Below are 12,952 nucleotides of genomic sequence, written 5' to 3' on the forward strand. Positions count from 1 at the left end.
TAGTTTTTTTAGCTGTCATTGAGTCTGGTTGACACTCAGTGTCTTTGTCTGTAAGATAAGGGTGTGTATAAGTACTCTAGAGTTTTGGAGATAATCAAATAGCCCATTTTTCTGTACTTAACTAATCTGTAGTATGTTTATACTTAGGTGGCAGTTTGTATAAAGGAAGCACTGGGACTTGTGGCCGCACCCTCTAAGAATAAAAAAGTATTAAAAATATGGAACTCCCATGTATGTTACGTGAAGAAGAACAAGAGCCAGAAGTACGGAAAAGGGAGGGAGAGACGAAACAAGTAGATGATGATGATGATGATGAAGTGATCTTGGTTGGAGTGGAACATATAAATGAAGATGCTGACGTGATCATTGTTGGGATGAGCTCAGCTTCAAAACCAGTCGTTTCAAACATACTGAACAGAGATACCCCAGGTTCTTATTCAAGGAGAAAAAGGTATGGTCACTTCAGGAAAGGTAACGCTCACAGATTACAGCCTGTTAGTCATGTGACTCCTACATCAGAATCAAAGACTGTCTTGCCAGTGTCTGACTCTGACTCGGGATCAACAGGTAGTCCTATTATTATTGAACCTCCGTCTCAAGCTGATTATAAAAGTATTTCACCACAAATAGTGCCTGATTGCTTTTCGAAGGAGGTATGTTCTTCTTTGATTACCTTCACAAGTTCATTGCAGCATCCAGTAGAAACAGCAGTTTCTGCAGGAGATATGAATAAAAGTCCTCATGTATCAAAGCGAGTTTCCCCTTGTGAAACAAATCGCAGAAATCCCAGAAGGCCTAAACTCAGTGATGGCATTGTAGGGGAACATTCTTTAGGTTTTTCCCCGTCAGGTTTTTTTCATACAGAGACCACTCAGCAAAGCACACCAGACCGTTTCCATACCTCACTAAGCCATGTTCAGAATGGAGAACGTTGTCCAACACCTTTTCCAAAGGACAGTGTTCATTGCAAGCCTGTAAGACCTTTAGGGGAAAGTGGACGGACAAAAACTGATTTTCCAAGTTTGGCAAGTCCAAAGAAAATTGGTGATCCCACAGAAGGAAATCTGATTGTGTTACTTTGCGACTTCTACTATGGTGAGCATGGAGGAGTTGGGCAACCAGAACCGAAGACCCACACGGCGTTTAAATGCCTCAGCTGCTTGAAAGTTCTAAAAAAGGTCAAGTTTATGAATCACATGAAGCACCATTTGGAACTTGAGAGGCAGAGAGGTGACAGCTGGAAAACCCACACCACCTGCCAGCACTGCCTCCGCCAGTTTCCGACTCCCTTCCAGCTGCAGTGTCACACTGAAAGTGTCCACACGGCCCAGGAGCCCTCCGCAGTCTGTCACATCTGTGAGTTGTCCTTTGAGACAGATCAGGTTCTCTTAGAGCACATGAAAGACAATCATAAGCCTGGTGAAATGCCCTATGTATGCCAGGTTTGCAGTTACAGATCATCATTTTTTGCAGATGTGGATGCACATTTCAGAGCATACCATGGTAACACTAAGAATTTACTTTGCCCGTTTTGTCTCAAAATTTTTAAAACTGCAACAGCATACAGACGTCATCATCGAGGGCACTGGGAAAAGAGTTTTCACCAGTGTTCCAAATGTCGGCTACAGTTTTTAACTTCCAAAGAGGAAAGGGAGCACAAGACCCAGTGTCATCAAATGTTTAAGAAGCCTAAGCAGCTAGAAGGATTGTCTCCTGAAACAAAAATTGTTATTCAGGTATCACTGGAACCCCTTCAGCCAGGATTGGTGGAAGTTGCATCCATTACTGTGAACACATCTGATTTTGAATCATCACCCCCCAAATCTAAAAGGAGGAGGTCAAAAAAAGAAAAAAAAAATAGTTAATTCTACCTTCAGTAAGTCTGAAGCAAGTATTTCAGTCAAAGTTAAAAACCCCATTAAAAACAAAAAGATCAACTTATAGCATTATTCAATAATATCAAATATAGGGAAACCGATGGGTAATTTATGTGATTTTGTTTTAAATAGAGGAAGTACAGTTTTGTTTGATCTTCATATTGAGCTGCTATTTAAAAATCTATGATCTGTTTTTCGTGTAATTGTCTTAACATGTAAAAAGGATGTGTGCATGTGTGTGAGAGAGAGAGAGAATGAGAGAAGTGGAGAAAGGAAAAGTAAGAACCTATTTTGGTATTTGATGTTACTTGTAAGTTCGAAAGCTCTCCTATACATATAATCTGTAGAGTGTTTTAGCAACGTAATTTTGAACTGTTTTCATGCCTTGAAGATCTCAGTATCAGCTATATAGCCAGATTTGAATGTCACTCTCTGAAGTGCCTCTTGGGCTGATCTAAGATAACCTGGCTCTGAAAGCGTGCAGTGGAGGTTGATGGAGAAGCTACGATGTGCGTTTGGACCAGACACGGGATTTAATCAGTGAAGAGCTGTGGCTTCTTGTCCCAGCTGAGGAAGAGGCATACATTCACTGCAGGCACAGAGCCCAGGGAGAAGGAACACTGTCTCAGAGTGCTTTTACCTAGCCCAAGGACATCTCAAGGAAGCCAGCCATTAAAATGCCTGTGTTTGGTGAGAGACCCTGGCAAGCATGAAGCAGGCCCTGTGTAGCACTGACTGCAGTTGGAGAAACAGAGATAGTTAATAGAATGAGACCTGGTGCCTGTGGACCTCCTGTTGAGTGATCAAAAGGGGGATTTGATTCATTCTGTCCCCTTTCCCATTTGGCTGGCCTGTAGTCACAGTGAGGTCGGCATATCTGTGTCAGACACAGTAGCAAAGCAAGTTAAAATTCCCAAAGGAAAAAGAGCCTTGACGTCCACTTTGATTTGCGCTGGACCCATAGTTGTAGCTGAAAAGGATCAAACACAGGAAATCTGTTCAGCTTTTGAATTGGGCTAAATTGAGTTCTCTTACCCTTAAGCTACAGTGGAGTTGTCCAAGAATCGTAAATATAGTGGATAAAAATAGTCCAGGGTGATTAAAGCCTTTTTGGAACTCTTCCTTCCATTTTCCAGTTACATGTGTCTTACCCGAGTTGACCATGTGAAGATTTCGGTTCTGTATCTTATCTTGCCTTGGGCACAAATGTAGTACAGTTAACAGCTAATTCTTTGCGTGTGTCATTTCCCATTGAATCAAACTAATTGTGTTTCCGTCTTTCTTGACACAGTCTGATGTGCAAGAATTGTCTCATGTATTTCAGTAATTATCAGGTCATAGAGTTATCCTTCCTCTAATCTATCCAACCATCTAATCTGTGAATATACTTGTGGAAACCTTCTTTCTTGCGGTCTCCAAGGGCTCTTTCACAGACCTGTGTGGTAACCTCTAAGTATTGGTTTCTGAACATCAGCGCACTTGGCTGCCTCTGTAGGTTCTTGGAGTTGAGTCTCCTCCTGGTGGTGAATGTCATCCCTTCTCCACTTCTGGCATGGATACCTAGCAGTCTCTGTGCACCAATCCAGGAAGCTGGGATCCTGTCTGCAGACTTATGCCAGGAGCAATCTCTCCGTTTCCTCTTCCTTTCTCCTCCTCTTTGTCTCTCGCCACTTTCCCCAGTCCTCAATTTCTTTAAGTCCTCTAAGTTTTCAAAAATGCTGGAAAGAGATCATCACCAAGCGGTTAGCATCCTTCTCAGAACTGAAGAGGAAGGACTACAAATGATGAAGCTGTAGTGAATCTATTGTCTCCATTTTAGGTAATTTCATGAGTGTAAATTCAAATTCAAATAAATTGTTTATTTACTCAAAGCTTGATTGATTTATTTGCACTTTGAATATTTTACTATGCCTTTCTGGTTAGTTTATTTGGGCCAAAGCGCTTTGCTAAGTGTCAGCTGAAACCACTTTTAGTTGTATAAATAGTGTGTGTGTGTTCTGGTCTCAGGAGAAAACTCTGTATAAATAAATATGCAGACTATTGCGTTCATATATCCTTTTTCGATTTCTGTAGTAAAAAATATGAAATGTTTTAGTTATGTGCTTTTATTGTGGCTATTATCTACACTGTTGCTGTTAGTTGCTGTGAAGTATGCTCCTAAGTACTACAAGTTGTATTTATTGCCAAATTAAAAGTTTCCCACTATATGGTCCCTGACTGCTTCCTCTCTTCCATTCTCTGTCTTCTACTCTACTATTTTCCCCACTAATGTACTCTTTTTGACAACACTGGCCTTGGTTTTCCTCCAGAAATTCCATTTCTTCCCGATCCAGACTGCAAGTGCTGTTCTTCTGGAAATACTCTTCCCATAGGCCTGCATGGCTTGCTACCTCCCTTGTTTAATCTTCACCAATGCTGTTCAAATAACACAATCAAATCTCCAACCCCCTCTCTTTCCTCCTCCTCCTTAAAGGCACTTGAAGTCTCTATCCTCTTCTCCCCTCTCCAGCCTAAATTTCCTAAATTTTCACAAGAAAAGAAAGAAAAAGAAAAATGAAAAAGAGAAGAGATAATAACATCAGGGCTTTGCTTCTTAGAATTAACTTGAGTCAGTTTCTGTGCCTGCAAATCAAAGATAGTTAATAGTGAGTTGAGTTCTTTCAGGAGCTTCCTCTGTTTTTCTTTTGATACCTCTATATTTTGTTCACACAATGACACTTTGTTTTCTTTACAAATTATTGAAGATGTGTCAAGATTATTATTTTGTTACTGCCCTTTGTGAATTCCCTTGTCTGCCTTGTTTGTTGTTTCAGGTAAAATTTATTATTTTATTAATGTTGCCAAAACATTGTAAGTAAAATTAGTATTTGTAGAAATAATGTTTTAAAAATTATTTCTGCTGTCTTTTTACAAATAACATGGCATATTTTTATTTTTTTTAATAATCGTATTGTGTTGGCCAGTTCTAAACTTCTAAACAGTGATGTGTAAATGGGCTTTCTTGTTCTGAGTACCATCAAAAGCCATGAGTATCTGGCTTAATAAATTTCCGTTTCTGCTTTTAGATCTTGAAGAGAATTGTTTTATTGGATAGTTTACAACATTTGTTGAGACATTTACTGTCCCTTCCTTCTCCTCTCCTTTCTTTTTCTTGCTTTCTTCCCTTGTCTCTCTTCCTCTTTCTTTCCTTCCCTTTCTTTCCCCAGGTTGTTGCTTGACTGGACCTTTCCTGAAACAAATGAATTCCACTCAGAGTTGAATGTTATCCTCTCAGAATCCCATTTCGTTCCTCATTTCTAGTATTGGAATTAACCTCCCTGTCCCCTTATTAGATTTGCCACAGTTGTATCAATGTTTCTGATTTTCTTTTTCCAAGAAGCAGCTCTTGTTGTCTTATCCCAACAAGCTTTATTTTGGTTTTCTATTTTTGTTTCAATTCATAGATACTTCCTACATTCTTTAGGATTGTTTTTTCTTTATAACTTTGTATTTTAGAAGTTTCTTCACATTTTTTTTCCTGTAAATATATTAGATTTACAATGTTGAATTTCAGATGTATATCAGAGTGATTTAGTTATGCAGATACGTATCTATTCTTTTGTAGGTTCTTTTCCATGATAGGTTATTACATGATACTGTGGATTTCTTTTTTTTTTTCCAGAGATGGTTTAGGGGTTGACCTATCTTTATTTAGCAATTTTGTCTGAATCCCAAATATTTTTATGTATCCATGTTTTTTTAATTAAAATTTCATTGTCAAAGATTTTTGGCAAGTTAATTCCAAAGAGTTCACTATTTTCAGGCTGAATGTTTTCATTTATTGTTTACTGAGAATTAAGTTTTCCTTGGAGCTCTGAGGGTATGTGTGTATATACACTGACATGTCTATATACGCATCCTTTTCAGATTACTACATGTTTTAAGATATGTAAATGTATTTTCAAAGATATTTTCTGTTTGTATGGTAAAAACATGAAATGTTTTAATTCTAGAAATTTGTTCCCCCGAATGAATATAGTATAAAGAATAAAGATATAAAACTAGATTCCTTTGAGAGTAATCCTTACTAACAGAACTTGGGAATGTTCAAAAAGTATTCATAACAATTCCGAAAGGTGGCAAGAAAAACTTTATTCAAGGTAAGAGTACTACAGTGGCGTATTATAACATGGGAGAGAGATTGAGCTTATGTGTGACTCCAGGAGGGGTGCAGCTGGGATTTATAGCTAAGGAACATGGTGGGCCCGTGGGATTGCAGACAGAGATGGGAGACTGAAAAGCAATGGACAACAATAACAGAATGGGTGTCAGTGGATGGAAACTTATTAAAATGAGGACTATAAGGGTGAGGGTGGACTCTGGCTCAACTGAGAGGATCATTGCTGAGGCTAGGCAAGGCTGATAAGATATTCAGGTGAGTGAAATGATATTTGACCTGATACGGAGGGTGGTCAGATCAAGGGTGGGCTATGTTTTCTAAACTGAAGTAGCAGATTCTGGATTAGATTGGACTAGATGGACAGGCAGCCCTGAATAAAGACATTGCCCAAAGTTGGCAGTGCATTAATGAACTAGTGCTGCATAACCAATTAGCCAAAACTAGCAGCTTAAAAGAATATTATTTCATACTGCTGCTGAAAGTTGGGAATCCAGGAGTAATTCAGCTGAGTGTTGTGGCTCAGTGTCTCATGAGATTGCCATCCTCTGAAGCCTTGACATGCGCTGGTGGATTTCCTTCCAAGATGGCTTACTCACATAGCTGTTGAAACCAGTTTGCTTGCTGGCTGTTGGGAGAAAGCCTCGGTTCTTTCACATGGGCCTCTCTAAAGGGCTACCTGAGTGTTCTCGAGATATGACTAAGCTGGCATCTAGAGTGAGTGATCCAAGAGAATGAGCAAGGAGGCTGCAGTGCCTTTTATGACCTCGTCTCAGATGCTTCATTGTTCGTTTCTACAGTATTCTAACATGAGAAGTGAGCCACTAAGCCCACCACACATGTGAAGGGGTGGAGGAAGGAACCGTGGACATAATTTAAAACCACGTGGTACACACATGGCCAGAAATTGTTTACATGCGTGTATGTCCAAAATGCCTTTTCCTGCCAATGCTTTTAAACAATTTATCTGTTACAGCATTAACTTGAAGTTCAGGACCTTGTCATCTAAGTCAGGTCCAGCTATGGATCAGGGTCCACGTGTACAGTATCTCAAGTGTTCTGTTGCTCAGTCGTGTCGTATTCTTTGCGACCCCATGGACTGCAGCACTGCAGGCTTCCCTGTCCATCAACTCCAGGAGCTTGCTCAAACTCAAGTCCATTGAGTCGATGATGCTATCCAACAATCCCATCCTCTGCTGTCCCCTTCTCCTACCTTCATCTTTTTCCGCATCACGGTCTTTTCCAATGAGACGGTTATTCCCATCACATAGCCCAAGTATTGGAGCTTCAGCTTCAGCATCAGTCCTTCGAATGAATATGCAGGAGAGATTTACTTTAGGATTGACTGGTTTGATCTCCTTGCAGTCCAAGAGCCTCTCAAGCCTGCAAGACATCAGTTCAAATTATAGAAGTGTAGTTCCTCTAGACATGAGGATGTGTGAACAAAAGAGATGAGTTAATCTGCTCCCTTTCACAGCCAACATACAGTGGTGGTTCAGGCATAGATAACCTTCATAGACACTCCTGTTCTAGAAAGGGGAGGGGAGATGGGAGTCAATAGTAGCAGTTCTGAAATCCCATGGGTTCTTGCAGGCAGTCCTTTGATTAGTATTTAAGGCCTGGACACTTCCTAGGCTTCAGTCTCTGATTTTTTCATTCTACCCCCTGACATGATGCCATTGCATGAAAGGTGGCTAGTATATGGTTACATGAAACAGTCTCCCTAGCCTGCTTCCTGCTTGTAGAAGGTAGAAGTCCAGAGCTCCTCTTTTGTACTATTGCTGGTCCTTTCAGTCCGAGCTGAATTTAAATATGTTATCTTAAAACCTTGGTGTGTCTCCTGTTACTCTTACTGGTGTTCAAGGCAAAGCACCCCACTCCAAAGCCACAATCACACATGTCTTCATAATAAGGCTTACTCTGTCTTGGTTTTCTGCTGAGATAGCTGAGGGATAACACCCTGAACCTTGGTAGAAGTCTTATTGTGTGACTGAAAGGGTCTCTGAGTGACACCACTAAACTCTTTGGAGGATATTGGCCTGTCTAAATAATGCCATGAGGCATCCCCTTCCAGCTTTCTGAGGCTTAACGAAGAATTTTACAGTCATACTCGTCTTTAGAACACCTTTGTTTATAAAAAAATAATATGAAGAAGAACTGGCCTATCGGTGGTGTAAGATGTTATATTTAGACCACCTAATCTCAATGCCCTGGATATGATCTTGCTTGAGAGTCATTAATTTTAACATCTTCCGTCATATTAAAAGACTGGAAAATTCCCAAATCAGCAAGTTTTGTCCCCTGTTTTAATAATCTTTATGTTAAACATTAAAAAAAAAAATCCCTTCATGTTTTACTACAGGCAGCAAGAAGAAACCAGGAAGCACTTTTGGCTGTTTGGATGGAAATCCTCTTAGATAATTAATTAAGTACAGTTTGTCCTCCCAGCTCATTAGGTACATTTTCTACTTTTCATAAACTGCAGATGTAGTGGACCTTCGTCTTCACACTCCCCAGGCTGTCTCCTCCTGCCTCTCCTTTCTGCCAAGCATCCTAGGTGCACGACTGTGATTCCGCCTAGAACGTGTTTGCTCAGTGAGCAAACGGGGAGCGATTCCCTGGCTTCAGTGCTTCTGCTGGCCGGAGACTCTGTACCGTTCCCTAAGAACTTCATGGTTTCACTGTCCAACTTCTATTACCTGGCTAGGTCAGTTGCAGTAGCTCATACTCACAAGCGAACTGGCAGGGATTTCTACACGCACATGTGCAGAAACATACATGTGTACACGGTAACATCGCTGAGGGGAAACCTGTCCATATGCAGAAGTACAGCTTTCTTTTCCAGGAACATTTATTTTGGTAAGCACTCAAATTTCTACGCACACATGTGCGCAAATATATTGGTGAATACAGTCACATCGCTGAGAGGAAACCTGTCCATATGCAGAAGTACAAGCTTTCTTTTCCAGGAACATAAATTTTGGTAGGCACTCAAATTTCTGCACGCACATGTGCACAAACATGCACGTGTACTCAGTAACATCCCTGAGAGGAAACGTCCATATGCAGAAGTACAAGCTTTCTTTTCCAGGAACATTAATTTTGGTAAGCACTCAAATTTCTATGTGCACATGTGCACAAATATATGCGTGTACACAGTAAGATCGCTGAGGGGAAACCTGTCCATATGCAGAAGTACAAGCTTTCTTTTCCAGGAACTTGAATTTTGGTAAGCACTAAAATTTCTGCACGCATATGTGCACAAACAAGCTTGTGTACACAGTAACATCCCTGAGAGGAAGCTTCTCCATATGCGGAAGTACAAGCTTTCTTTTCAAGGAACATGAATTTTGGTAAGCACTCAAATTTATACACACACATGTGGACAAATAGATGGGTGAATACAGTTACATCGCTGAGAGGAAACCTTTCCATATGCAGAAGTACAAGCTTTCCTTCCCAGGACCTTGAATTTTGGTAAGCACTAAAATTTCTACGTGCACATGTACACAAATATATGCGTGTACACAGTAACATCGCTGAGAGGAAACTTGTCTATATGCTGAAGTACAAGCTATCTTTTTCAGGAACATGAATGAGACCTGGTGACTAGGACCTCCTGTTGAATGATCAAAAGGGGAATTTGATTCATTCCGTCCCCTTTCCCATTTGGTGTCCCTGAACAATGGAGATCAACGTGACAAACGGTGGGATTTTTCCCTACTTCCCTAGCATCTGGCCAGCAATAGCCTGTCCTGGTGATGCTGTGCATGGCTGGGACGTTGCAGCCACCAGTGGCGACACCAGGCGAAGATGCCACCCTCTTCAGAGTGGAGGCAGGAGAGGACAGCGAGGCCCAGGTGCGGAGTCGTGGCAGGGATCAGACGGGGTTTCCAGCTGCTTGCAGAGGACATCACTGAGGATGTGGAGGTTGTGCCAGATGAATAACAGAAACAGGGGTCCTCCCTGGAGCTGGAGGAGAAGACATTGGAGGAGCAGTGCCAGGAAAGTCCTGGAGGCCCGAGTGACCTCCCGGCACTAGATGTGATGCAGGCACTGGCGACCTTGTAAGTGGAACTTAGCTCTAAGCCTGAGAAAACCTGCAGGGCCTACGTTTGGTTCATGTGCAAGAGTCATGAGAGGAGGAAGCATGACTTGGCTCAGAAGAGTGCCAACATCCAGGGCATCCCTGGCTTCTGGGCCAACGTGGTATCCTTTCTGCTACTCGTTGTGGTCCAGTGCTCAGGAGGAGGGGGAGGTGCAGAGGCAGGAGCAGGAGGAGGGGTGGAGGCGAGGGGGCAGAATGGTGGACCCTGAAGGAAGTGTGGTACTGGGCAATTGGCAGGCTCCAAAGGCAGAGCTGAGTAGAGTCCGGGCAGGACCACACCTGTAAGTGTTGCAGCCATGACTCTGTGTGTCTCCTTCAGGCCTGCATCTGAGGAGGATTAGCCTCTAAGTCAGAAATGACCAGAGACAGTACATCAGAGCCACCTTAGCTAACAGTTATTGTTGTAAATGTAAATGATTCCGAAAATAACTGAGATGTGGGAGTCACACACACGCGTGTGCGCACACGCACACACACACACAAACCCACAGAACATATGTAGACATACTTTCTGATCCCCGTTATCTCACTGAGTGAGCAAGTTCTGAGTGGAATCACAGTGGTACAGCAAGGATGCCTGGCAGAAAGGAGAGGCAGGAATAAAGTGCCTGGGGGTGACCAGTGAGAGTGCAGAAGATCTGAGACACAGAACAGGTTGCAATCCCAGACACAGAAGCCACGGTGGGTGACCCCACAGCCCTTTGAACACCCTGATACAAGGGCCTTTCCATCCTTCCCAAGTGCCAGGCATACTTTCCCTGACCTTACCATGAGCATGAGCAACCCTTGCCTATTTTGTGTGGTTTCAGTGATGGACCATAACTGCAGCATAAGCACCTGCTACCTGCAGTCTTCCAGTCTGAATCATCACTCTTTGTACTCTTTGCAGAACACATATATTGGGTATCAGGACTATAGGATGGATGGCTTATCTTGATCCTCTTGCTGCTCCCAGCCCCACAGGCTTGGGTGACCGGGCAGGCTTGAATGTGTTCTCACATGGAGAACAGAACCGCTTTGAAAGGGCCTCGATAGGGTAAATTGGCAGCCATGCATGTTTCTGGCACCAGTGTGTCATGGAACTTAATGGGGAGCTGCCCTTACCATCTCCCTGGCAGGTATTCAAATAATGTTCAGGGAGTTCCCTCAGGCCCCAGGCCATTCCCCATTTCTCCATCTGTGCAAAGTGTGGCCAAGCTACCTGAGGCCTTTGCACTATTCACGTCTATCCAGCGACGGAGGGAGGGTCACACCGCACCTTCTGCAGTTCAGCAGTGACCGCACACTGTGGACTTTCAAGTTTGAGAAAGCACTCTCCGAATGTGTGGACTAACAAAGTCTGATCTCCCATGGGTGCAACACACTAAGGAGGAGCAGGGCTTGCCTTCTCATATAAACTTCTCGTATGAGCACTGGTGTGCAGAGAGTGACAGACAGCAAGAGCACCACTTAGAGAGATGGAGACAAACAGACACCAGCCCTTGGTACACACATGGAAGGATTGCGCAAAACAGTGCTATGCCAGAAGCAGAGATGAAGAGACACAGAGCCAGCCCTGTACCCTAAGGCTCTGGTGTCCCTGAACAGTGGAGATCAACTGTAGCCAACACTGGGGTTTTTCCCTTCTCCCCTAGCATCCGGACAACAGGTTCTGTGTCCCATGGAGAAAAAGTATCCAGCCACGTGGAGTCCCTGTTTATCCTTTGAATCCTCAGGGAAATTTCTCAGTTATTGAGGGTCCTGAGGGACACAGGAGTAAGCTGTTCAGACTGTGAAGCAGGAACCCGTCGTTGGGATTTCCAGAGTCCGGACAATGACAGCGCCTGGAGTATCAGCAGATGCAAAACCCATTACTCCCTGGAGCGGTATATGCCATGTGGGTGCGCTGTAGCCCAGGAACTGTGGAAGATTCCCTACGTTTGAGGGGCGTGTCCAGAAGGGTGCCACCAACCACTCTCTCGGCCATTGGACTAGATTTGGTCCAGCAGCCTATGCGTGGCTCACAGCCTAGGGATCCACCTATTCGGCTGATTTTCCCAGGGCCTGTTCACCCTGTCCCATGCTGTCTGCCACCCCTTTCTTCAGCCTCAGGCCACCGGACACACACCAGCCCCCGCTTACCTACCATCCCCCTCACTCCCTACCCCCAAAGAGCTAGTGGGTCCCACAGGATTACTGAAACCTGAGCCGCATTTGCACACCAATTGTGCTATTATGTCCCATCCCTTCGCATCTGCCCCAGCCTGGGGTCTCGACCAGGGCCAAGAGGCATGTGAAAGGCCGTCAGAGGAATGCAGGAGCATCCTGGGACCCCAGACCTTCCTAGTTGTGAGCTCCGGTTTCAGGGCGCTGGGGTTGGTGGCCTGCCATCCTCAGGCTTTTTGAGGCTGGGACCTTACAGCCACAAGTTGTCATGCCAGGCAAAGGAGCCACGCTATGCAGGGTGGAGGCGGTGGACGACGGTGAGCCCCTGGTGGACGGAGACGTGGTGGGGATTGGGTGGTTGTTCCAGCTGCTTGCCAAAGACGTCATGGAGGAGGTGGAGGTTGTGGCAGATGAGGAGCAGCAATAGGGCTTCTTCCAGGAGCTGAGAAGACAGTGGAGGAGCAGGGCCAGGGAAGGCCCGGGAGCACTACTGAGCTTCCAGGGCAAGATGCGCTGCAGGCACTGGCTGCCCTGCTGGTGGAACTGAGCTCTGAGCATAAGAAGAACTGCAGGGCCTACTTCCAGTTCATGTGCAAGAACCATCAGAGGAGGAAGCCTGACTTGGCTTGGAGGATCGCCATCACCTGGGGCATCCCTTGCTTCTGG

At 43.9% G+C, this 12,952-nt stretch overlaps 1 protein-coding gene across 1 annotated transcript; it reads left to right on the forward strand.

The window, feature by feature from the left end:
• Nucleotides 1-218: 218 nt before the first annotated feature.
• LOC138431508 (zinc finger protein 280B-like) lies at nucleotides 219-1,841 on the forward strand (the record flags this gene model as incomplete). The annotated part of the gene is made up of 1 exon (XM_069573614.1): nucleotides 219-1,841. A coding segment is annotated over exon 1 (1,623 nt), but the record flags the coding sequence as incomplete, so codon positions are not given.
• Nucleotides 1,842-12,952: the final 11,111 nt, after the last annotated feature.

The sequence above is a fragment of the Ovis canadensis genome, chromosome Y (assembly GCF_042477335.2).
Source record: "Ovis canadensis isolate MfBH-ARS-UI-01 breed Bighorn chromosome Y, ARS-UI_OviCan_v2, whole genome shotgun sequence".
NCBI lineage: Eukaryota > Metazoa > Chordata > Mammalia > Artiodactyla > Bovidae > Ovis > Ovis canadensis.